The 23,143-nt window shown below is 50.6% G+C and overlaps 1 protein-coding gene across 1 annotated transcript in view; it reads left to right on the top strand.

Moving 5' to 3' along the window:
• The window catches only part of SH3PXD2A (SH3 and PX domains 2A), a 237,414-nt gene that overhangs the window by 100,016 nt on the left and 114,255 nt on the right, over positions 1-23,143 (top strand). The window contains exon 4 of the mRNA XM_007470435.1: positions 19,996-20,072. Coding sequence (XP_007470497.1) covers positions 19,996-20,072 — 77 coding nt within the window. The remainder of the gene's footprint in view (positions 1-19,995; positions 20,073-23,143) is intronic.

The raw sequence follows: 23,143 nt of genomic DNA, 5'->3' as shown, positions 1-23,143 counted from the left end.
TACTTAAGGATTATAGCTACATTTATTAAGTACATACTTTAGCCAGATATTGTGCAAAGGGTTTCATGTGCTTATAGTAATCTCTTAATGTCAGCAGCCACACTTTATAGATGAAGACTCAGGCTAGCAGCGGTATGCCACGGGCACCAGAGTGTTTGCATTTCTTTAAATTTTGTTTCAAGTTTCATGTTATGTTTTTTTTTACTATGTCAATTAGAGGTTGGTCAATGTTGTCCTTTTACTAAAGCGTGTCATGTTCTGACAGTAAAGGTCTTATCTAGATGACAGTATTTTCTCAGTTGCCTTTCACTTAACCTATTCAACTTTAACCAGCCGCCTCGTGTTAGATGCTGGAATTGCAGGCATAGTGCCCAAAAGGAATGACTCTTGCCAGCTGGCTTTGTAAACACAAATTTATAAACTAACCATGCAGTGACAATCATCACAGATACTGTTTCCTAAACCACAACAAGGGACTAAAAATAAGAAAGAAGTCCCACTTTACCTTTATTTCTCTGTGTGACTCTAAAACCAGGAAGTTTTCATTTGGGGCACCAAACAGAACCTTAGGAAACATCGTGTGGTTTTACTTGTTCGTAAAGGTCAGGTGAGAGAGGAATTCTGAGCCTGCTTTACTGTCCCCAGTTTCTTTTGCTGTGCCCGACAGCTCTTCCAACATTGGGATGGTCTCCTGTGTACGGTAATAGATTTCCATTTATTCAGAAAGGAATCAGACCTGGCTTTAGTCCCAGCAGTCTGTGACTTGGGGAAAGTCAGAAAATACCTCTGAGCTTCAGTTTCTTCCTCCCTGATCATGGGAACTTTGAAAACTGGAGTTTTGAAGAGCAGGAACCATGTCTTATTCATTCAGATCCCCCCATGAGGACAGGTCCTAGCCCCTCAGCAAGCCTGAGTTTCCCCACCTGTGAAACACAAGGATTGGACTTGATACTGTCTAGGTTTTCTCACACACAGTCCCAACATTTTATCATATAATACTATTAAGACCAAAGGAATAAATGCCTAATGATGAAATATGCAAAAGGGATTTTAGGGGGAAAGAGGTCTTCTAGGCCCACCTCAAATCCCACCGTGTTGGCAGAATGTGGCTGCCTCTGTATAAGGCCAGCTTTGTGTCCTCCCCCAACCCCCATTTCCTTTGGAAAGTGTAGAAAGCCCCCTTGTCTTGAACGCTTCCCCGCGAAGGGCTCCTGCTGAAAGGCTGCACACACAGCCAAGGCTTTGACCTTCACCTTTGCCCTGACACACTTGGTAAAAAAGAGTTCTTATCCTCTCCTCTCTAGGTTCTGAGAGGGGGGAAAATCTAGCTAGGGTGAGCAGGAATTCAATGAAGATATAAATAGAAGTGTGACCTATAAATAATACTGCCCCCAAATATCTGGAGGCATGAGTACTGCCTGGCAGTAGACCGTCACAAATCACAAAGGCCTGGGCAGTGAACAAGCCTTGTTCGTCTGCTTTGGTGTCTCGGAATACTTCAGTCTGCTGGGGCCTCCTCTCTCTTTCTGGGCTCTAGAAATGCCCACACTCACCGCCCTGGCACCCATCTTCTGCTAAATTTTTTTTGTGAACAGACGCATTCAATGAAGCAGAGTAACACTGCCTTTAGTCCCAGGAGTGTGTGATTTGGGGAGAGTCAGAAGATAGCTCTGAGATTCAGTTTCTTCCTCTGCAGTCATGGAGATTTTGAAAACCGGAGTTTTTGAAGAGCGGGAACCATGTCTTATTTTATCTTGGTTAAGAGGGTGGAGTCTAGGGCCAGATTGCCTCGGTTCCAATCCCCATATTGCCCCTTACTAGCTGTTTGGTCTTGGGAAAGTTACTTAACCTCTCTGGTGCTTCAGTGCCCTTGTTGAATGGGAAGAATGATATCTGCTTTGTTGGGCAGTTGTGAAGATTAAGTGAGTTAAGATTTGTAAAGTGCTTAAACCAGTGCCTGGCTCATAGTAAACATATATAAGTGTTTATTAAGTAAAGAAACAAATCCATATATCCCCTGTGCCTAGTGTGTTACCTGGCACATAGTAGCTGTTCAACAAATGTGCCAAGTGAATGCCTGAGTGTGTCTCAGAGCTACCTACGTTGCCATCTGCAAAGGTAATTCAATAAGATTGTGCACAAGCTCTTTCTAAGCACCAAAGTGCTATGCAAGTGAAAGTGGGATTATCATTCTCACCCACTGGGGTGACAGTTTGGCAGGGGTTAAGGTAGACTCCCATCATGTCTTTGATCATTGTCTCTGCCTTGTACACGCTGAGTTTTGTTTGCCTGGGAAAAAAGCCTGGAGCTGAGGCTCTAGGTAAGTAGAATAGGTGCCTTTTCTTTTTTTATAAATTTTATTTATTTATTTATTTATTTTTGGCTGCATTGGGTCTTTGTTGCTGCGTGCAGGCTTTCTCTAGTTGCGGCGAGCTGGGGCTACTCTTCGTTGCGGAGCACGGGCTCTAGGCGCGTAGTTGTGGTTGTGGCTAGTTGTGGCTCACGGGCTCTAGAGTGCAGGCTCAGTAGTTGCGGTGCATGGGCCCAGCCGCTCCGCAGCATGTGGTACCTTCCCGGACCAGGCATGGAACCCGTGTCCCCTGCAGTGGCGGATTCTTAACCACTGCACCACCAGGGAAGTCCCAAAGGTGCCTTTTCTGGCACAGTGTTCTATAGCGGCACCAGCCCCTCTGCATGACCTAGGACCCCTACTCCTTTTAGTGTTAGGCCCACATTTTGGGTGGTGCGATCGATTATATAGCATTTTGCTTTGTGCATGTTTTTAACATAAATTAAAAAAAAGAAAACAAAGCCTACACTTCTCAAAAAAGCAAACTGAAATGGACAAAGGAGGAAATAAGTAGAAAGAACAATGAACCAGAAATCAGGTACTAGTTCTAGGCCCCGGCCTGCCTCAGCTTGGATGTGTGATAAGGCTCAAACCACCAGCTCTCTGAGCCTCTTTAGATCTGTAAAGTAAGTTAGATTCGCTCAGTACTTCTAAGCCTAAAAGATACATGAGATTCACTTGGGGGGACTTTATTAAAAATGCAGACTGGGCTTCCCTGGTGGCACAGTGGTTGAGGATCTGCCTGCCAATGCAGGGGACACGGGTTCGAGCCCTGGTCTGGGAAGATCCCACATGCCGCAGAGCAACTAGGCCTGTGAGCCACAAGTACTGAGCCTGCGCGTCTGGAGCCTGTGCTCCGCAACAAGAGAGGCCGCGATAGTGAGAGGCCCGCGCACCGCAATGAAGAGTGGCCCCCCGCTGGCCGCAACTAGAGAAAGCCCTCGCACAGAAACGAAGACCCAACACAGTCATAAATAAATAAATAAGTAAAATGCAGACTCTCACCCTTCTATCTAATTCAGGGGGTCTGGGTAAATCCTAGGAATCTGCATTTGTAGTCAGTACCCCACATATCTCTGATTCAGGTAACCCAGGGGCCCTCATTCTCTCAAGAGCTCTGCTGGGCCCTGTATCAGTCACCTATTGCTGACCACCCCCCCCAATTTAGCAGCTTAAAACAACAGTAAATGTTTATTATCTCACAGAGTTTCTTTGGGCTAGAAATTCAGGAATAGCTTAGTGCATGGTTTTGAGCTGGGATCTCTTGTGCCATTGTAGTCAATGTCATCTAAAGACTTGACTGGGGCTGGAGGATCCGCTGGCAAGATGGCTCACTTATGTGTCTTGCAGATTGGTGCTGGCTGTTGGCAGGAGGCCTCAGTTCCTTCCTAAGTGGGCCTCTCCATAGGGCTGCTTAAGTGTCCTTACAACTCAGCAGCTGGCTTTCCACAGTGTGAGTGACCCCAGAGGAAGATCAAGAAGGAAGCTGCGATATCTTTTCTAACCTAGTCTTGGAAGTCACACCATCATTTCCAAAATATCCTACTGGCTCCCCAGGTCAGCCCTATCCAGTGTGGGAGAGAACTATAAGACGTGAGGAGCCGGAGGCCAGAGTCACCAAGGACCACCTTGGAGGCAGACGACCACAGTCTCCTTTGGGTCCTCAGTTCTGTGAGACGGTGTCAGTGGTGGCAGCTCTTGTTGGGTTAGGATTGGGGTAGAAATTGGAAGTAAGAAAAACAGCTGAGTTGGGGACCCTGGGGAATGTAACTTGTCAGTGCAGAAGCTGCAAAGTCCACCTCAGAACTAGGCTGCCAGCCCAAGACCTGCTGAGTCCCATCCTGGCTGCTAACTTGCTGTGCAAAGTTGAGCAATATATGGTCCTCTCTGAGCTCAGCCTCGACCTCAGAAAGTGAGGGGGCTGGACGCAATGACCTCCAGGGTCTCCTGGTTTTACCCCCGGGATCCATTTGGATTGTGGTAGGTGTAGACACTGGTGAGAACACAGTTTTGAGCTTGTGCTGTGCGTTCCTGACCAGTGACCAGGACCAAGTGTGCCCCGCTTGGGCTTCAAACTTGAGAGAGAAGGGCTTCAGAAGGGTCTGAAGGTGCCTGTGTCTCCCCAGGTAAAAAATGTGGTCCTTGGCGTTGAAGGTTCAGGAACGTGTGTTTCTGAAATGTATAATGTTAATGGCTCTGTTATGCTGTGTGGTCCATGTGATTGAACCCCTGTTACCCACTGTCTGTTCGAGCACCTCATAACTTCCCAACACACTTATACACACACACACACACCCCTCCAGCCACACTGACCTTACTCTAGCTGGCTTCTTTTATCTCTGGACCTTTGCTCAGGCTCTTCCCTCCTCCTGGAACATTCTTTCCCCTTCCCTTAGCCTGGCTCATTTCTAACACTTTTCAGGCCTGTCTCCCTCCTGTGTGTCCCCATCGTAACTGATCACACCGAGGCACAGTGCCAACCCAGACCGTGTCCTCTTGAGGGCAGGGTCCATGTCTGTACTGTTCACCATCACATCTCAGCCCCCAATTCAGCACAGGCACTGGGGAGAGCTGAATGATTAGCAAGTGAGTGAAGGATGCATGCTGACCTTGTTTATGGGATGGGGGGAGGGTTGAGATGTACCGCCTCTGGAAAGGTCCACACAAAGAAAGGAACATAGCAAAAGAATTAAGAAGCCAGGCACTTTCAGACCGCCAAAGACAGAGAACATGGCACACCCAATCTCCGCTCTACCACTTACTGGCTGTGTGACCTTGGGCAGGTCGCTCAACTTTTCTGACCTTCAGTTTACCTATCTGTAAAATGGGAGTAACAACAGTACCCAGGTACCCATATCATAGGTTGTTGTGAAGATCAAATAACAGAATAAATATAAAGTATCAATACATTGCACAGTGCTTGCATACACCAAGTACTCAATGAATGTGATCTATCATTTATATCATTCTCACCTCCCTTGCAGGAGTGGGTGGAATCATGGAAAATACTGGTAGGAAGTTGCTGAAGAGAGTTGATTGTCTGGGCTCAGTTCTACCAACAGAGCCAAAGCTCAAGAAAAGCAGGCTTTGGGGAACAGTGTCTACCCTGAGAGAGCCAGGCAAGCGCCCCTCTGGCTGGCGTGGCCAGGCCTGTGGTTATGGGGCAGTTTTCCAATGGGCTTCTGCATCCTGGGGATTTTCCTCTGCTTCAGAGCATCGATAGTGAACTGGGCCTTTCAGCATCACGCCCTGAACCAGGACTACCCCTGCCTGCCTCAGAACCTCCTCCTTTGGCTGGGCCTTTCTGTTGTGTCTCTTCGAGCCCCGGAGGCCCTGTACCCTTGGCTGCCCCTCCCCCACAAATCATCCATCCCTGCTGTGGTCCACAGCCCAGGGAGAGCCTGGCGGGAAGCACTGCCCAGCGTCCCACCGTCCCCTTTCCTGAGGGCAGCCTCCCCTGGCGGGGAGGAGCTGAGGCTGCAAGGGCTGAATAGAGCCCTTTATTCCCAGGCTCCCACAGGGATGGGGCTGAGCCACTGCTCACCACGCCCGCCACACCCACACGGAGTGGGGACAGCCTGGCCCTGATGCTGGGCTCTGAGTTAACCACACTCTCTGGCCCCGCTCTGTCTGGGTCCTGGAGGGTGAGTCCATCTCCGCTGCAGCCTGGTCTGGTGCAGCAGGCCCCAGCGTTTGCGTGGTGAGCCACATTTGTGTAGTTCCCTCAGGGATACGCATGTGTAAAAATAAGACAATCTGGAGCAAGGGTGTGTCAACACACACACTCACACTTATCCATTCAGCAGATGTCAAACAGGGGCCATGGCCTGCCAGTCCTTATGCTGGGCCCTAAGGATATCGTAGTAAAGGAGACATCATCTAAGATACAAGATCTCATATAAAGAGGTCATTACAAGGGCTTCCCTGGTGGCACAGTGGTTGAGAATCTGCCTGCTAATGCAGGGGACATGGGTTCGAGCCCTGGTCTGGGAGGATCCCACATGCCGCGGAGCAACTAGGCCCGTGAGCCACAACTACTGAGCCTGCGCATCTGGAGCCTGTGCTCCTCAACAAGAGAGGCCGCGATAGTGAGAGGCCCACGCACCGCGATGAAGAGTGGCCCCCGCTTGCCACAACTAGAGAAAGCCCTCGCACAGGAACGAAGACCCAACACAGTCATAAATAAATAAATAAATAAACTCCTACCCCCAACATCTTCTAAAAAAAAAAAACAGGTCATTACAAATCACAGTGAAATCTGGGAGGGAAACAATCAAGGCCTGGGAGAGGGAGGCATAGTAGTCCGCCAAGGCCTCCCCAGTGAGGTGACCCGAAGGATGGAAGACATTAGCCATGAAAAGGGCATCGGGAACAGTGTCCCAGTAGAGAGGGAGGCATGCACGCAGGCCCCAAGGTGGGAAGGTGCTCATTGAAGCCCAGCACGCCTGGTGCTGGCCTGATGAGATGAGATGAGATGGAGAGGGAGGCATGAGTCAGATCCTGCTGGGTCACGGCAAGGAGTTTAGGTTTGCTTCTCAGAGTGCTGGGAAGTCACTGAAAGGTTTAAGGAAAGGTTTCTTTCTTTCTTTCTTTCTTTCTTTTTGGCCACACCTCGCCACTTGTGGGATCTTACTTAGTTCCCCAACCAGGGATCAAACCCATGCTGCTGCCAGTGAAAGCACGGAGTCCTAACCATTGGACCACCAGGGAAGTCCCAGGAAAGCCTTCATTTTAAAAATATTTGGGCTGCTGGGTGGAAAATGGACTAGGAGCGGGGGTGGGGGAAGGATTGGAAATCAGACAAATTCAAGGTCACCATACAACTTTATGGACAATGGCCAAACATCAAGTGATTTGTCCTCATCCTTCTCTGTAACAGCAGGCATCTTGTGTCACTTGTCTCCCGTGTGCCCAGCACTGTGTGCTGTGTTTGTCTCAGGTGCTGTTTCTAATCCACATCCCAGCCCTATGATCCCATTTGCCATATGAGAAGCCTGACGTTCAGGCAGTTTAAAGTGCCCAGGACACAGAGGTTTTAAAGACCTGAGGCCTCTCAGCTCTACAACCCACACTCTGATCCTGCTTCTGGCAGCTCAACAGTCCTAGATTTTGATTTTTTTTTTAACCTTCCTGCCAGACCAAGAAAAGAAAAACACAGCTGAAAGGTAAAACCAGACTAATGTGATGGCGGTTGGGAAGGCCAGTGCCCTCGGCCTTTGCCACCTGTCCCACCATTAGAGTAGGTATTACATGGGTTTCCCAAGCACCTTCCAGGGTGTGCTCAGCCCTGTCCAAGCTCAGCTCTGAATGAGGCCACAGCCCGTGCCCTAAGGAGCCCCAGTGGTAACCCAAGTGACATTTGTCCTCAGCGTGGCCACTTTAAGTACTGTTATATTTAATACAAAGCCTCTTCCTTCCCTGAGTCTAAGAACCACCTTGGAGGTCAACTATGATGTTCTCTCTACCTCCCAGAGTCAGGCTGGGGCAGCTTTCATCACCCGCCAACCCGCAGTGCCATCATGGCCAACATCCTTCTCGGATTTGATGTAATTGGAAATCCCTAGATGCTGGCTACCTTACAGGCAATTCATAAGACCTGGACTGCCCTAAAGTAAGATCTTATAGCTAATGAAATATCTCCAGTCTATGTCAGGGATAAGACCAACCCTGAGCATTCTCCAGCACAAGGGGGAACAAGTCAGCAAATTCAGGGGGTTTGTTTCTGTTTCCACTGTTCTTCCCACAGCTAACCTTGTAGGTAACCATTTGTTCCTTGTCTAATTAATGACAGTTAACAAATCGAACATGTGTTCACATTTCACAGAAAAAGGGTCCTCATTCCAGGGATCTGCATTCACTATGCATTTAAATTTGCTGCAACTTGAATCAAATGATAAAGCACGTATTTTTAAAAGAAAGTAAAAGTAAATATCACTAAAATCAATAAATGTGTTAGTGTCCCCTCTCTGCAATAGATATCACCCAGTCAGTCTAGAGATTTCACATCCATACCAGCACAAAATGTCATGAGAAAAGGATAGTTATGGAGCTTCAGAGAACCATCCCCACTTAAAATCTGTGCAGCGAAGGTCTGGGGCGTAGGCAATGCTCCGTTTCTTGGCCTGGGTGCTGGTAACATAGGTGAGTTCAGTCTGTGAAATTCATTGAGTTTTACATATGCATATGCACTTTTCTGTATGTATATTATATTCCCCGCCCCCAAAGTGTTTTTTTACAAAATAAAGAAAAAATTGTTCTGGTCCCATAGCTCTGTAAGGCCATTCAAAAAGCCTTCGATTCCATCTGGTTCAGTAAAAATGTATTAAAACCTCTGATACGCCAGGGCTTGATGCTTTATTTCTGGCAGACACTCACATTTATTTATTTATTTATTTATTTATTTATTTTGGTTGCATTGGGTCTTCATTGCTGTGTGCAGGCTTTCTCTAGTTGTGGCGAGCGGGGGCTACTCTTCATTGTGGTGCGCAGGCTTCTCATTGCAGTGGCTTCTCTTGTTGCGGAGCATGGGCTCTAGACACGCAGGCTTCAGTAGCTGCAGTGTGTGGGCTCAGGAGTTGTGGCTCTTGGGCTCTAGAGCGCAGGCTCAGTAGTTGTGGTGCATGAGCTTAGTTGCTCCGCGGCATGTGGGATCTCCCCGGACCAGGGCTCGAACCCGCGTCTCCTGCATTGGCAGGCGGATTCTTAGCCACTGCGCCACCAGGGGAGTCCTGGCAGACACCCATAAATTCCCCCTGGTCCCACTAAGGATGGGGGAATGAAAGATTTTGTTCCCTTAAGCCTGGCCTGCACTGGGTATGGGAACCTCCAAACCAGAACTTGGGAGATGACTTTTCCTTCCTAGGTGTGCCAGTTCTTATGGTAAACATGCTGTAGCTGCAAGAGGGTTAAGGTTTCAATTGATGGCGAAACCCCAGTGGATTTTTGTAAGTCTGTTTCCCTGAGTGTGTAGGACAGGGGGTGGGGGTGGGAGCCGCACCCGTGTGAGTCATCCCAGAGTGCCCCAACGTGGGCAGGATGGAGTGAGTAATCCTGACTCCATTGTGTCCCCCTCCTCTGTGAACTGGGCAGGTGGAGGAAGAGGAAATGGGAGCTGTGTGAGAGACGTGCGTTTAGGGGGCAGGGTTTGAATCGGGAAAGGTTCTGCAGGCTGAAGGGAGTTAGTATCTGGCCTTGGGTGGGGAAGCCAGGTGGAAGGGTATACAAGGAGCACCACAGTGCTTGGACCCCATGTGCCCAGTGAGGAGGTGGGCTGGGCCAGGTTGTGCCCCTGCCCCCATCCCACCTCACCTGCTTGACCTAGAGTTGTCAGCTCATAAGAGATCCCATTTGTTCAACATTTATTATGGGCTTGGCTCTGTGTTAAATGCTTTTACACACCTGTTCATTGATTCCTCGTGATAATCCTTTGAGTTAGGTATTACTGTGCCCATTTTGCAGTTTGAGGAAACTGAGATTCAATAGGTTGTGACTTGTCTCATATCACACAATAGTAAATGGCAGAACTCGACATACTTACTAGTCAGGAGCCTCTTGTGACAAAGACTAGGCCCATCTCGATCTTGTTTAAGAAAAAAGAGGGGGCTTCCCTGGTGGCGCAGTGGTTGAGAGTCCGCCTGCCGATGCAGGGGACGCGGGTTCGTGCCCCGGTCCGGGAGGATCCCACATGCCGCGGAGCGGCTGGGCCTGTGAGCCGTGGCCACTGAGCCTGCGCGTCCGGAGCCTGTGCTCCGCAACGGGAGAGGCCACAACAGTGAGAGGCCCGCGTATCGAAAAAAAAAAGAAAAAAGAGGAAATTTATTGACTCACATAACTGAAAACGTCAGGGGTAATGGTTTCAGGCATGGCTGGATCTAGGTGACCAAATCATATGTCTCTCTAGCTCTCAGCTTTGCTTTCCTCTCTGGTGACTCCATTCTCAGACAGGCTTTCCCCAGATGGTGATGGGAATGTGCAAAGATGCTTCCTAGCAAGTTGGGGCTTACAGTTTATGAGTTAGCAGGCCCTGTAGAAAGAGCACTTCTCTTTCTGGTGGTTCCACCAAAAGTCCCAAACTGATTCTCACTGGACCATCTTGGGTCACATGCCCATGGCTGGACTATACTGACTGGTAACTCCAGGAGTCTGGGATAAGATGAGCCCTCCTAAAATCATACAGACTAAGAATGAAGGAGGGATTGTTCCTCAAAAGAAAATTCGGGTACTATAATACAAATGCTGACTGGCAAAACCCACAAATGCTTACCATGCTAGACTCTAAGCCAAGGCGGGGCCTTGGCACGTATTTGGAAGAGAGAGATTCGTGGGAGCCAGAACTCAGGGCATGGAGTCAGGACCCCCTGGGCTGTGGACCTTCCCCATCGGGACCATGTCCTTCCAGAGCCTGCATGTGCCTACTGTTTCCAGCCTCAGCATCTGGGCTTCACCCCAGCCTTCCCCCAGCCCAAATGGCCCCTTGTCTCTACTGGTCCGGGTCAAGAGCAAGCAAGGCCAGGTGTAGCAGGTGAGGAGCAGGATTGGGTGGCAGAGTGCAGTCTGGGCCAGGCACAAGGCCACAGATACTGGGGATGTCATCTCAGCCACATCAGAGACTGACAGCAGGTGAGCCGGTGGCCTGCTGTCCCCAGACTGCATCAGGGCAGAGGCGGCATACTGGCTTCAGGGGCAGCTCTGGAGAGACAAGCAGAGGCCTGCCCCCAAGCCACAGTCAGGAGACAGCTGAACACGGAGGGCAGGACCAGCTTGCAGGAAACTGGGAAGCCAGCCAAGGCTGACTTTGTTTCTCCATTCTTCTCCTTTCCGCCCGTCATGTTACCTTCCCTCAAGGCCGCTGTGCTCTCTCTGTCCCCTAACCAGACCCTCCGGTCCAGTGAACAGCTGATGCTTGTTCATACTCAGGTCTGAATGATTTAACAAGGCTCCCTGTCACTCTCCAGGGAGACGTTTCTATATCTTAACCAAAATCTTACATGGAAGAAACTAAATTCTGACTCTATAACCTGAGGCATCAGAGAAGTGGGCTATGAGGTTGGTTGGTTGTTTTTTGAGGGGGGTATTCTGAGGACCCAGAGTGTACCTACCCTTCAGGTAGCTGCATGCTCTAAGCCATCAAAAGTCCCAGGATGATTCTCACTGGAGCAACTTGGGTCCCTGCCTACGGGGGTTACTCCTGGAGTTGGGGTTTGCTATCAGCTGCTCTGAAATTAAAGGGATGAAAATGAAGGAGGGACGTTTGTTTTTGCTTTGCATGGTGAAAGAACAGCCATGATCAGGTTCATGCATTAGGTTCTCTTGGTCCTCCTACGCCCAAGGCTCTTTATGTCAGAGCGTCTGTCTTCATCAATCTGTCAGCACCACAACAGTCTGAGGCACCCGATCCGGGCAGTCAAACACAGGGTTCATTTGCTGGCCTGACCCACTTCACACAAGGACCCATGCCAGGTTGTAGGCCTGCGGAGAGCTGGGGGAGTAAAAGGTTAATTATTCCTTTTTCCTCCCCACAGGCATTGCCTGTGTCATGTCACCCTGTCTTAGTCCGTTCAGTCTGTTGTCACAAAATACCACAGCCTGGGTAGCTTATAAACAACAGAAATGTATTTCTCACAGTTCTGGAGGCTGGAAGTCTGAGATCAGGTTTGCCAGCGTGGTCAGGTGAGGGCCCTCTTCCAGGTTGCTGACTTCTCTCTGTATACTCACATGTCAGAGGGGCTAGCTCTGTGGGGCCCCTTTTATAAGAGCACTAATCCCATTCATGAGAGCCCCACCCTCATGACCTGATTACCTCTCAAAGGCTCTACCTCCTAATTACCATCACAGTGGGCATTAGGGTTTCATCATGAATTTTGAGGGGCACAGACATTCAGCCCATAGCATACATGTCGGTTTGGGTAGGGTGGGGGTGTCCCTCTAGTAACCCTCCCATCTTCTTTCCTTTCATTGCTTCGGGAAATTTGTCTCTTCTCCCCTGGGTGCCACATCAGCCTGCAGAGCCAGAGAGGACCCCTCTCCCCCATTCACTCAGCTTTCAGATACTCACAGCTTGTCTCTCCCATCTTGGGCTCCAGAGACCCTTGACCCACTCTCTCCAGACAGTGCCCCATCCCTCCCGAGGGAATCAGGCAACACCCACATTCATTACACCCAGCTCCATGCCAGGTATTGCCAGGGCTGAAGGGAGTGTAGAAAGTCATCCCTTCCCCTCAGGGTGACTGCAATCCAGTTAGGGATCCAAGACTCTCTCAGGTGTCTGGTCAGCCCTGTGGACTCTCCCATAACCTCTGTAGTGGGTTGAAGAGTGGCCCCAAAAAGATATGTCCACATCCTAACCCCTGCAACCTGTGAATATGACCTTATTTGGAAAAAGGGTTTTTGCAGATGTAATTAAGTTAAGGATTGTGACATGAGGTCATCCTGAATTTAGGGTGGGCACCCAACCCAGAGACAGATGTCCTTACAAAAGAAAGGCAGAGGGAGATTTGAGACACAGGCTGGGGGATGGGGTGAGGGGCATGTGAAGGCAGAGGCGGAGCTTGGGGTGATGCTGCCGCAAGCCTAGGAATGCCTAGAGCTGCCGGAAGCTGGAAGAGTCAAGGAAGGCTTGTTCCCTAGAGCCTTCAGATGCATCATGGCCTGCTGACACTTTGATTTCAGATTTCTGGCCTCAGAACTGGGAGAGAATATATTTCAGTTGTTTTGAGCCACCAAGTTGGTGGTCATTTGCTATGGCAGCCCTGGGAGCCGGATACACTCCCCTTTCCTTTTTGTCCTCAGATCCAATTAGATGGGCAGGAGTGTTGTTCGTGGAGAACAACATGCAGTCTGTGGGCCTCAGGGCCTCCTGTGGTCTCCCTGTACCTTAGGCGAGTCCCTGTGATGCTCCAGGCTCTCTGGGCTGCACTGAAGGGAGAGGGGTGGGAGCATCTGTGTCCTTGGAGGCCAGGGTGGCTGGGGGGAGCTGGCCTGTGCATCAGGGGACCCCCCTGGGAAGGTGAGAGGGGGCCCTGAGGATGATAGCCCCCTGACAAATTCTCCACGACAGCAGGAGAGGGAGGGTGAGAGTGGGGCGACTGCCAGCGGTCCAGGAGGCTGGCAGAGGAGGGCAAGGCAGGCATTCAAGGAAGGCTTCAGGGAGAAGGCCTGAGGATATGGAAAATGAGCCTTAAGATGGGGAGGGCTTTGGGTCAGTAGGCCCAAGCATTCTTAGAAAAAAACCAAACTCCTTTCTGTGGCTTATAAGACCGCTACATGGCCTCCTTTCCACCTTCCAGCTTTGCGCTGTGGTTGCCTCTGGCTGAGCCCTCTTGCGCCAGAGCTTTGTGTGGCTGGCTTTTCTCCTCCTCAGAGACTCCACTGAAATCAGAGACTTCCCTGACCACTAGCTGGATTCCCCCACCCCCCAGGCACACCCCTTCCCATTACCTTGTTATATTCTCTTTACAGAGGTGGGGGGAGACATATGTGTGTAACCACACTATTTACTAGATATGAACATTGTATACTGTATCCCTTCCATACACATCCCCTCTCCAGTTAGAAAGTAAACACCTTGAGGGCAGGGCCCCTCATCTGTCTTGTCCACTGCAGTGTTCTTAACACTGGAGCAGACCCTCCATCAAGACAGTGATGGATGGATGGATGGATGGATGGCATTCCAGGTGGCAAAAAAAGCCAGGAAGAGAGAGTTATATGAGGACATATATATGCTGTGAATTTTGAAGAGGATAGGCTGCCAAGAATAGATCAGCCTGGAGAGACCAAAAGAGGTCAGCCCTCTCCTATTTCCCCTGTAGCCAGTGCCCTCTATTGCCCCATACAGTGGGTACTTGCCCATTTGTCAGAACATGTACCTGTCTCCTGGAGGTTGCTACAGGCTCTTCATGGCTAGGGTGGGTGCTCCCTAGGTAGGTGGGCTCTTCCTGTGCCCCTGGCCCCTGACTCCTGCTTAAGGAATCCCCCATGGGTACCACATTTTACAAGGAGGAACCTGGGGTCGTGGCTGGCCTCGGGGGTTAACTGCTCTCAGAAGTTTCTGTCTTTTCTTTAACCACTTCTCCCTACCAGAGAGAAGGAGCCATGTCCTCACCTCTCACCTTCTTGAAATAATTCATTCTCTAGAAGCAAATGCCAACTACTAAGACCCCTCAAGTGCCACTAAGATGCTTCATTAAGTGCCTGGTATCCTGCGTAGGAGGGAGAAACACCTCTGCCACTCAAGCGTGGGGACCTTCCCGAGTCAGTGCCCCACCTATGTGTCCTGGCCCAGAGTAGACACTCATGGTGAGAAGGTTAGGCCAGATTAGGGTGTGGGGCAGAGCCGGCCTCCCCCAGGTGATGCCCTCCTGCTTCTGAGGGTGAGCATCCCGCTGATCCCGCTGGGCTGGCACCTGCTCAGCCAGGGCAGGGATGGGGGTGGGGCAGGAAGGGCCCTTTAAAGGACAGGGAGGTTTGCTGTTTCGGGGAGCTCTTTCTCCCCAAGTCCACTAGACACTGGGTCACCTCTCCTTCCCTGCTTTGTTGGTCCATTGGTCCTTTCAGTCTCATTCCCCCGTTCACTCTCATCCATTCACTCACTCATTCATGCACTTGCTTCTGGTCGGCAGAGACCTCAGGGGGCTGCGTGCATCTCACTCACCCTGGCATGTCCCCTCCTCCACGATTATTGCTTGCTTCATTCTCAGTCAGTCCTCGAGACACTTGCTCCCCAGACCTCAGCCCAGCACGTGGCATGCAGGAGATGTTAATCATACTCCCATCACACCCACAAGAAAATCCTAAGTGGTTCTCACGGCCTTACGTGATCTGAGCCCAAAGAACTCTCTCCCTCTCACTATCTGAGCTCCAAAACCACAGGTTGAAATCCCAGCTCAGCCATTTAATAGCTGTGTGACTTTGGACAAGTCCTTCAACCTCTCTGAGCCACGGACTCCTCCTGGGCAAAGTGGGGACAATAAAAGCACTTGCTTTAAAGTTGTGGTGAGGATAAAGCCAGAGAACCCAATGGAAAGCTCTTAGCCTGTGCCTGGCAGGAGTAAACCCTTAGCTACTGTTACCCGTTGTCTCACTCTTCCTCTGCCCCTCTCAATAACCCCACCCCCAGATGCATCTTAGGACTCCCGGAGGGAGCAGCCACGGAGGCCCGGCCCTTCAGTCTCCAGATGAGAATGCAGAGGCCCCGTGGAGGGTCACACAGCCAGCCTGTGGCCAAGGCAGGACTTGAACCCAGGACTCCAGCCAAGGACCCTGCTGGTCCCACCCTCTCAGCCCAGCCCAGTATGGCAGCAAGAGGAGCCTGCACTTACATGCTCAGACCCTGTCAGGCTCAACAGCTCTCTTCTCTGCTTTCAGGAAGGAGTTAATCCTGAGGTCTCTCTCTTGCCCCGTGTGTAATCTTCCTTATGATGCTTATCATATTTCTGGGGCTGCATCTACATGGCTTTGAAGGCTCTGGCAAGAGTCTCGCCTGGCCTTGCCGTGAAAGGGCTGAATTACATTTACAAGAGGCCTTTAATGCCCTGTGGTCCCAGCTTCCTTCATGGGGTTGTTCCTCCTCCCTTTTCTCTCTCTCCCTTTTAATATGGTCACCGATTTGGCTTGCAGAATGCGGTTGGGATCCCTAAGAGAGAAGTCAAGTCCATAGAATCCCTTCCAGATCTTCCCTGCCTCCCCCTCCCCCTGCCCCGCTCCCAGCAGCCTCTGTGCCAAAAGGACCCAAGGAAAGAAAATGTTGCTCCTGTCAGGATTTCAGCGCGAAGGGGAGAAGCCCTGCTGGGATTCCAAAAACTCAACTGGCAAATGGCTCGTACAGAAATTCTCCTCTGACTTTGTACCTGAGCAACAGACCCACGAGCCTTGTGGAGGAGATGGGAGGTGTCCAGCCTGGAGGCATGGCAGCCTCACCTGCAGAGGGTGGGCTTGAGGGGCAGGGTGGAGGTCCCGTGCCAACTGGGTAAGGAGCCCTCCCACCTCTCTCTCCATCTTCCCACCCTAGCCCTCCCTTCAAAGCTTCTGCACCTCTGGAGGCCTTAGTCGTTCCTTAACTATTTGTTTTTTGCTAGTTCTGTCTCTGCAACTGGATCAAGTCCTATCTGGTATATCTATATCTGTATCAATATCTGTATCTGTGTCAATATCTATATCTGTATCTGTATCTATATATCTCATGAATATCAAACCCAGTCAAGAGGTTTGGCCAGCCTTGAGATGGGGGTCTGGGAGGGGCAACCTAGTTTGTCTCCCCATCTCTCTGCTTTCTTTTTTGTCCTCTGACGGTATGAGAAAGGGCAGGAGTGCTATTTTGGGGGAGTGGATAAGTCACATTTTCCTCCTTTGAAAGAAGCACAGGGCAGAACCAGGTCTGGGGTCCACCACCCCACCTCCCGATCCCACTCCCTCCTAGGTTCTTTACCTCCAAGCAAGTCCTCCAGGTTCTTGTGAGATACAGCTTAGCTGCTGGCGTCACTGGGCCTGGGCAGCCCCCAGCTCCTGACAGCTACCTGGCTCAGATAGAAGGCCCAGAACCCCACCCCAGGGACGCCTGTCATTTCGTCAGTCCAGAGAGTGGGTGTCCTCCCACCACGTGTTTATTTCACACACTGTCCCCTTGGCTGCACACACGTGCTCCTGTGGCCCGCAGGCAACAGAGCAAAAGGCAACCAAAAAAGGGTAGGAGGCGAAGAGGCCAAGAATACCAAATCTGTGGCATCTTCCCCAAAGGAAAGGTGGCTGCTGTCTCCCATGTCTTTTTTTTTTTTTTTTTGGCCGTGTTGGGTCTTCATTGCTGTGCGCGGGCTTTCTCTAGTTGCTGCGAGCAGGGGCTACTCTTCGTTGCGGTGCACGGGCTTCTCATTGCGGTGGCTTCTCTTGTTGCAGAGCACAGGCTCTAGGCGCGTGGGCTGCAGTAGTTGTGGCACGCGGGCTCAGTAGTTGTGGCGCATGGGCTTAGCTGCTCTGCGGCATGTGGGGTCTTCCCGAGCCAGGCCTCAAACCCGTGTCCCCTGCATTGGCAGGCGGATTCTTAACCACTGCGCCACCAGGGAAGTCCCTCCCATGTCTTGATAAATCATGTTTTATCTCCTTTCAAAAGGCACATGTGGAAGAGCCCATTTATCTTTGACGACACTGTCCAGTCTGTGCAGTGTCATCCCTCTGCCGGGGACACAGCCCCTCTACCAGGCTTGGGTGAGAGAGGGAGGAAGGAGAGCTTGACAGAGCATCTGGGAGAGGGAGGGAGATGCACGGACCAGCAAGTGCCTATTGGGCATCGGCTGTATTGCAAAGCCTTGAGCTTAGTGCAGCAAGAGTTGCCAAGGGGAACAAGCAGCTGCAGGAGGGGCTTCTGGTTCACGCTGAGTGCAGGGGTATGAGAGACACAAATGCGCAACAAGTCACACACAACTTGATGCGTCAGATGCTCCATGGTCTGGCTGGAACAGGACTGGTGACTAGTACCTGTGGTGACGGGGAAGTCGGGGATGGCTGTAGCTGCTGCCTCCAGGGCCCCCCCAGGTCCCCTTTCCATTCTCCTCTACCTGCCAAAGGCTGCTTACAGGAAAACTGGGGGCTTTGTTCTAGCCACGGGAGCATACTCGGCCAGAAGCTCCCAAGAAGCAGTGCTCTCAGAAGCTCAGCAACAAGCAGGGAGTTGGTGATAAATACCCCAGCCTCCTCGCCCTTGGTCGGGGTACCTCTGCAGTCTGTTCCACATGATCCCCCGAGTTCCTCGACAGAAATGAGCTGCCGCCACCCACCATGAAGGACACCTCCTCGCCTGCCCTGCCTTACTTCCCCAATCCCCTACTGGTATTTCCCAGATCACTTCCCAAATAAACAACTTTGCACTCACTTCAACAACCTAAACCAAGGCAATGCTTAGTACTGCACTTGGACCTTGATAGAAGGATCTTGAGTAGATTAACTTGCAGTCTACGTATTTGTTCACTTGCAATGCGAGTCATCTCATTTAGGACTCCATTAATGCAAGTGATGAAAATCCATCTCCAACAAGTTTCAATTTAAAAAATTTGTATTGTTTTATATAAGTGGAAAGTACCAGGTAGACCCTGGGTTCAGAGGAACAACTACATCCAGCTGCTCAAATGATGTCAGAGGAATCTGCCCTTCACCATCTCTCAGCTCTGCTTTTCAATCATTCAAGAAACATTTATTGAAGGAATTCCCTGGTGGTCCAGTGGTTAGGGCTCTGCGCTTTCACTGCCGAGGGCGCGGGCTTAATCTGTGGCCAGGGATTTTTTTGGGGGCAGCCAAAAAAAAAAAAGAAGGAAGAAGAAGAGAGAAGATACATTTATTGAGCACCTACTCTGTGCCAGGTTCAGATTCTTTCTCTTGGTTGGTTTCCTTCTTAGGCAATAAGAAAGATGATCACTAGGAGCTCCAGGCTTTCATCCTGCCAGCTTAGCAGCTGTAGGAGAAAACTGTGGGAGGAAGAGGATACCTGCAGAAGCCTCAGGGCTGACCCTCACTGGCCCAGATCGGGTCCCCTGCCCATCTCTGAGCCCATCGCTGTGACTCTGGGTGGCTACGCTGGGTCGCATGCATACCATTGTCGCCAGGGGGTGTGGTCGGCCCCATTTGAACCCACAAGGGAATGGATGAGGGAGGCTCACCAGAGGGGAATGGGTGGTGTTGGACAATAGATGCCTGTTACAGCTGTGAGGTGAGTGCCTCACCACATGCTGTGCTCCGTGGGCCCTAAGATGAGACAGACAGGCTTCTGGTGGAAGGGGCTCACAAATGTTTGTAATACACGTCAGAATGTGTTGAGTGTCTTAGGAATGGACAAAATGTGTGGGTATTCTGGAAAGAGCGTGATTACTCCCAGCTTGGCAATCAAGCTTCTAAAAAGGAGGCATTGGCCTAGACATTGGTGGCCACTGGGCACAGAAACATCAGCTGTGTTAGGCATTGAATGTCAGACCGAGGAGTTCAGATTTTAAATTTAACCAATTGTAAAAGGACTATGCTTTGATCTATTTGTTATAATTGAATCTGGCTGGTTCAGAAGAGCCTCCTGGGAAGGTTTGGGGGCTGGCATTTTCCAAAAGCCTTGCCCATACCTGTAGAGGGGTACACCAGCCCAGCTGCAGGGGCCCATACGGCTGGAGGCCAGTCAGGCTGGGGCAGCCATGCTCCCTTGTATTGACCTGAGCCTGCCCTGGAAATAGCCACCCAACTTAGCTAAGAATAGGAATTCCTATCAGGCTGGCAGGAATGAATGCCGATTTCTCAAGGAGGGATGGGCCTGGAAACAAAACACAGGGGTGGGTTGGGCCAGCCTTTATATTTATTTGCAAGGTCACTTGAGAGATGCATCCACATCAGGGCATGGATTCTGTCTTTAGACCCAGACAAGGTGATTTGGCCAAGATGGCAGCCTCCGGGACTCCTCGTCTGGCCCAGAAGTCCTGAGCCCTCAGCCTGGGGCACCTCCTGCCCCCCAGGGAGAGGTGACCACTCCTCTCTTGTTTCCTTGGCAACGGGCAGAGGTGGTGGTGTTTGGTGGCCAGCTAAGATGCTGAGAAGCCAAGGGAGAGGGAATGAGAGGATAGCGTCCCAGGTCCCTATGGCAGCTTTACCCAGAGTCACCCAGCTCACGAGCATCTCTCTTCCAGGCAAAATCCTCTTCCGGAGAAGCCACATCCGGGACGTAGCTGTGAAGAGGCTGAAGCCCATCGATGAGTACTGCCGGGTAAGAGTGTGTCTGGGGCAGGGGAGGGGGTGGTCCATCTGCCAGAGAGTCTATCCATCTGTGAAGGAAGGTTGTCTATACAAAACCCTCTGCTGTGGTCTAGCAGATGCATCCTGAGGCCTGGCGTCTCCTGGCCAGAAGGGTGGGTGTGGGTGTCCCTCGGGGAGGGGTCACCCCGTGACTAGGCCGCCTCTGGGGCATGAGGACCGCCAGGGTCACAGCTGAAGCCTCTGTTCCTTTCATGATGGGTCCGTGTTTACAAAACACTCCTTTAAATCACTTCCACCAGCTTGGGAGCTCTGTGAAGGGGCCGCTGCTGAAGGGATTCTGTGTGTGGCATTTTGCTTGATACAGGAGAACTCTTCTTTGAATTCCCTTTGGGACACTTTTGGAATCAGTCCTGAGTTCAGTAGCATCCAAAATGCATATTTGTTTATTCACAGAAGTCCTGATAGATACAAATATTCGTGTATCCATCTTTATAGATGCAAATGCTCACCACACACACACACACACACACACACACACACACACACACACACACACACGCAGGCACGTGCACGTACATGCATTAGAACAGTCAGTGCCAAAGAGCAGACTGGCAGCAACTGCAGGGTCATGAAGCAGAGCCTGTTTGTCTTTCCACTTTGTCTGGAGCCTGGGACCCCCTGGGGCCCCTGCAGTGAGGATGAGAGGCTCCCACTTTAGTGGCCTTGGCCCATGACCTCCAGATGGCCAGACCGCCTGGGCTTGAAACCCTGCTGGCTTTGTGAACTTGGGCAAGTTACTGAACTTCCCGGAGCCTCAGTTTCCACATCCGTACAACAGGAAGGAGAGTAGTACCTCCTCAGACGGTGGTCATGAGGATGCAGTGACCTGACAGGCATAAGGCAGCAGCACATAGTGTCTGCACAGAGGAAACATTCAGTGGACGCTAGCTTTTTGTTATTATTATTACAAGGCGTAAACAATTTAATGTTACCACTGGGCACCACTGGCTTTAATGGAGATGGAATTTCCTAGTTAAGTGAAAACTACTTTGGAGTCTGACTCAAGAATCTTGAGGAGAAGCAAGTGGGGGATGTTTTGTTGTGAGTGCTGGTATTAGACTGAGAAGAGCTGGGGTCAAATCCCAGCGCTCCACCAACTAGCTGTGTGACCTCGGCAAGTTGCTTTACCTCTCTGAGCCCCAGTTTCCTGATCTGTAAACCGAGGGTAAAAATAACCGTCTCACAGGGTTCATGCAAGGGGTTGAGCAGGAGAATATATGTCACAGTGTCTGTAGCTTCTGAAATGTTCTGTCCCTACATGGAGTTATTACCATAAGGTTCCTTTCTGAACAAATATTTTATAATTTGGAATCATGATGCTTGTCAATAAAATGTTTAAATAAGAACCAAGTTGCTCAATTTCATAACTGGTGTTCCCAAGACTATGGGGAGACAAGCGCTCCCAAATACTCTTCATCAACCCAAGTTTGAATTTCGTGGCTATGCATATCATACTTGGTCACGTTTTCTGCCTTAATGTAAAAGGTGCCCGATGATGAATTTCCTGAAGGTAGAAGCTTCTCTTCTTCGGATCAATATTCATTTTTCTCTTTAAAGGGCATTTGCCATTTCTAGTTAAATTGATGGCTGCAGCCTGAGCTTTTATTTCTCTTTATTCCTTTCCCAAGCAGTTATTAAACAAATTGGCAAAGCTAATGGAGGAGGGGCAAAGGGCAGGGGGGAGCCTCTTGCAGCTGGGATTTATGGTTCACATCAGCCTTGACCTCCCTGAGCTGGTGGAGCCCAAGGCATCTGCAGTTGGACTCTGTGGAAATGCCGTCTTCTGGGTCGTCTGGAGCAGGAAACTGATAACATCTTATCTCCTGGGATCAGGCTTTGAACAGGACTCTTGATTCGGGATGAGGACTCCGGAGCCCCAGTGGTGCTCCTGGTGGCTGGGGAGCCATTTAAGTGGGGTCTGCAAGAGGAGGGGCCTCCTAACCTGATTAGCACAAATGAGAACTACTCAGAGACAGTCAACAAGGAGCAATGTCATGGGTTCACCAAGCAGCCAGGCAGCTTGCAGGCAGTAATTTACTCTGAGAATGGCAGAGGGGGCAGGGCAGTACAGAAGTGACCTTTAATTCTGCTGAACTAGAAAGCTGGGATCTGTGGTCTAATTGTCTGAGACCTTGGAATGGTCATTAGGGATAAGTTCAGCTGCAGTCCACGGTTACTGCCGCCCAGCATTGCACTTCACAGCCCTGCTGCCCACTAGTCCAGTCTGTACCACTCAGGATCCAACCTTTCACTCAGCATCACTGCCCGCCACAGCCAATTTCATGGTCAGGGCCACGTGCAGTCCACTCCGTGGCCAGCCAGCCCTCCCTTGTCTCTACCTGTCCTCGGACTGCTTGGAACCTCTGGAGTTTTATTTCCAGGACCCTGCCAATGCAGCTCTGCTTGGCTGGCCAGAATCTTCCTTGGACCTGCTGGACAGGTACGGGCTCCGAGTCTGGGATTTGCTGGGCATTCAAATGCACCCAAAATTGTGAAACCGGCTTTGTGCACGGAGTAGCCAGCTCCTCTGCCAGGACTCAGATATAGAAAGTCTGACCGTGCAGCGGACCCTCCCAGACTTCGGGCTCCCTGCCCTCGCCGGCCAGCCAGTCCCGCCGCCTGATGGCAGCTTCACAGCCCAGATCTCAGAGTTAATTTTAAACATATACGGAGCAGATTGGATGAGCGTCACGGAAAGTTTACCAAGCACCAGCCAGGTGATTGTTTTATGTGGCTCTTGAGGGCCAGTGTCTATCAAGAAGGGTTCCAAACGCTTTTCTGTAACTCCATAAATTAATTCAATGGGCAACATGGTTATGCGGTTAATACTTAATGGTTCTGTGGTCTCAACAATTTGAGGACTTTCATCTCACTAACAAGTGTGAGCTATACTTTAGGGGCTCGGACAATCTACCCCATAAATGACTCCATCTACCCCATTCCTGCATGTGAAATACATGTTTGCAGTGTTTGTCTATGGGATAAAATAAATATCCGGGGGTAGGGGGCAGTGAGAAAGAG

This window comes from Lipotes vexillifer, unplaced genomic scaffold, assembly GCF_000442215.2.
Source record: "Lipotes vexillifer unplaced genomic scaffold, Lipotes_vexillifer_v1.1 scaffold916, whole genome shotgun sequence".
NCBI lineage: Eukaryota > Metazoa > Chordata > Mammalia > Artiodactyla > Lipotidae > Lipotes > Lipotes vexillifer.
Note: the sequence above shows the minus strand (reverse complement) of the source record. Positions and strands in the feature narration are given on the sequence as shown.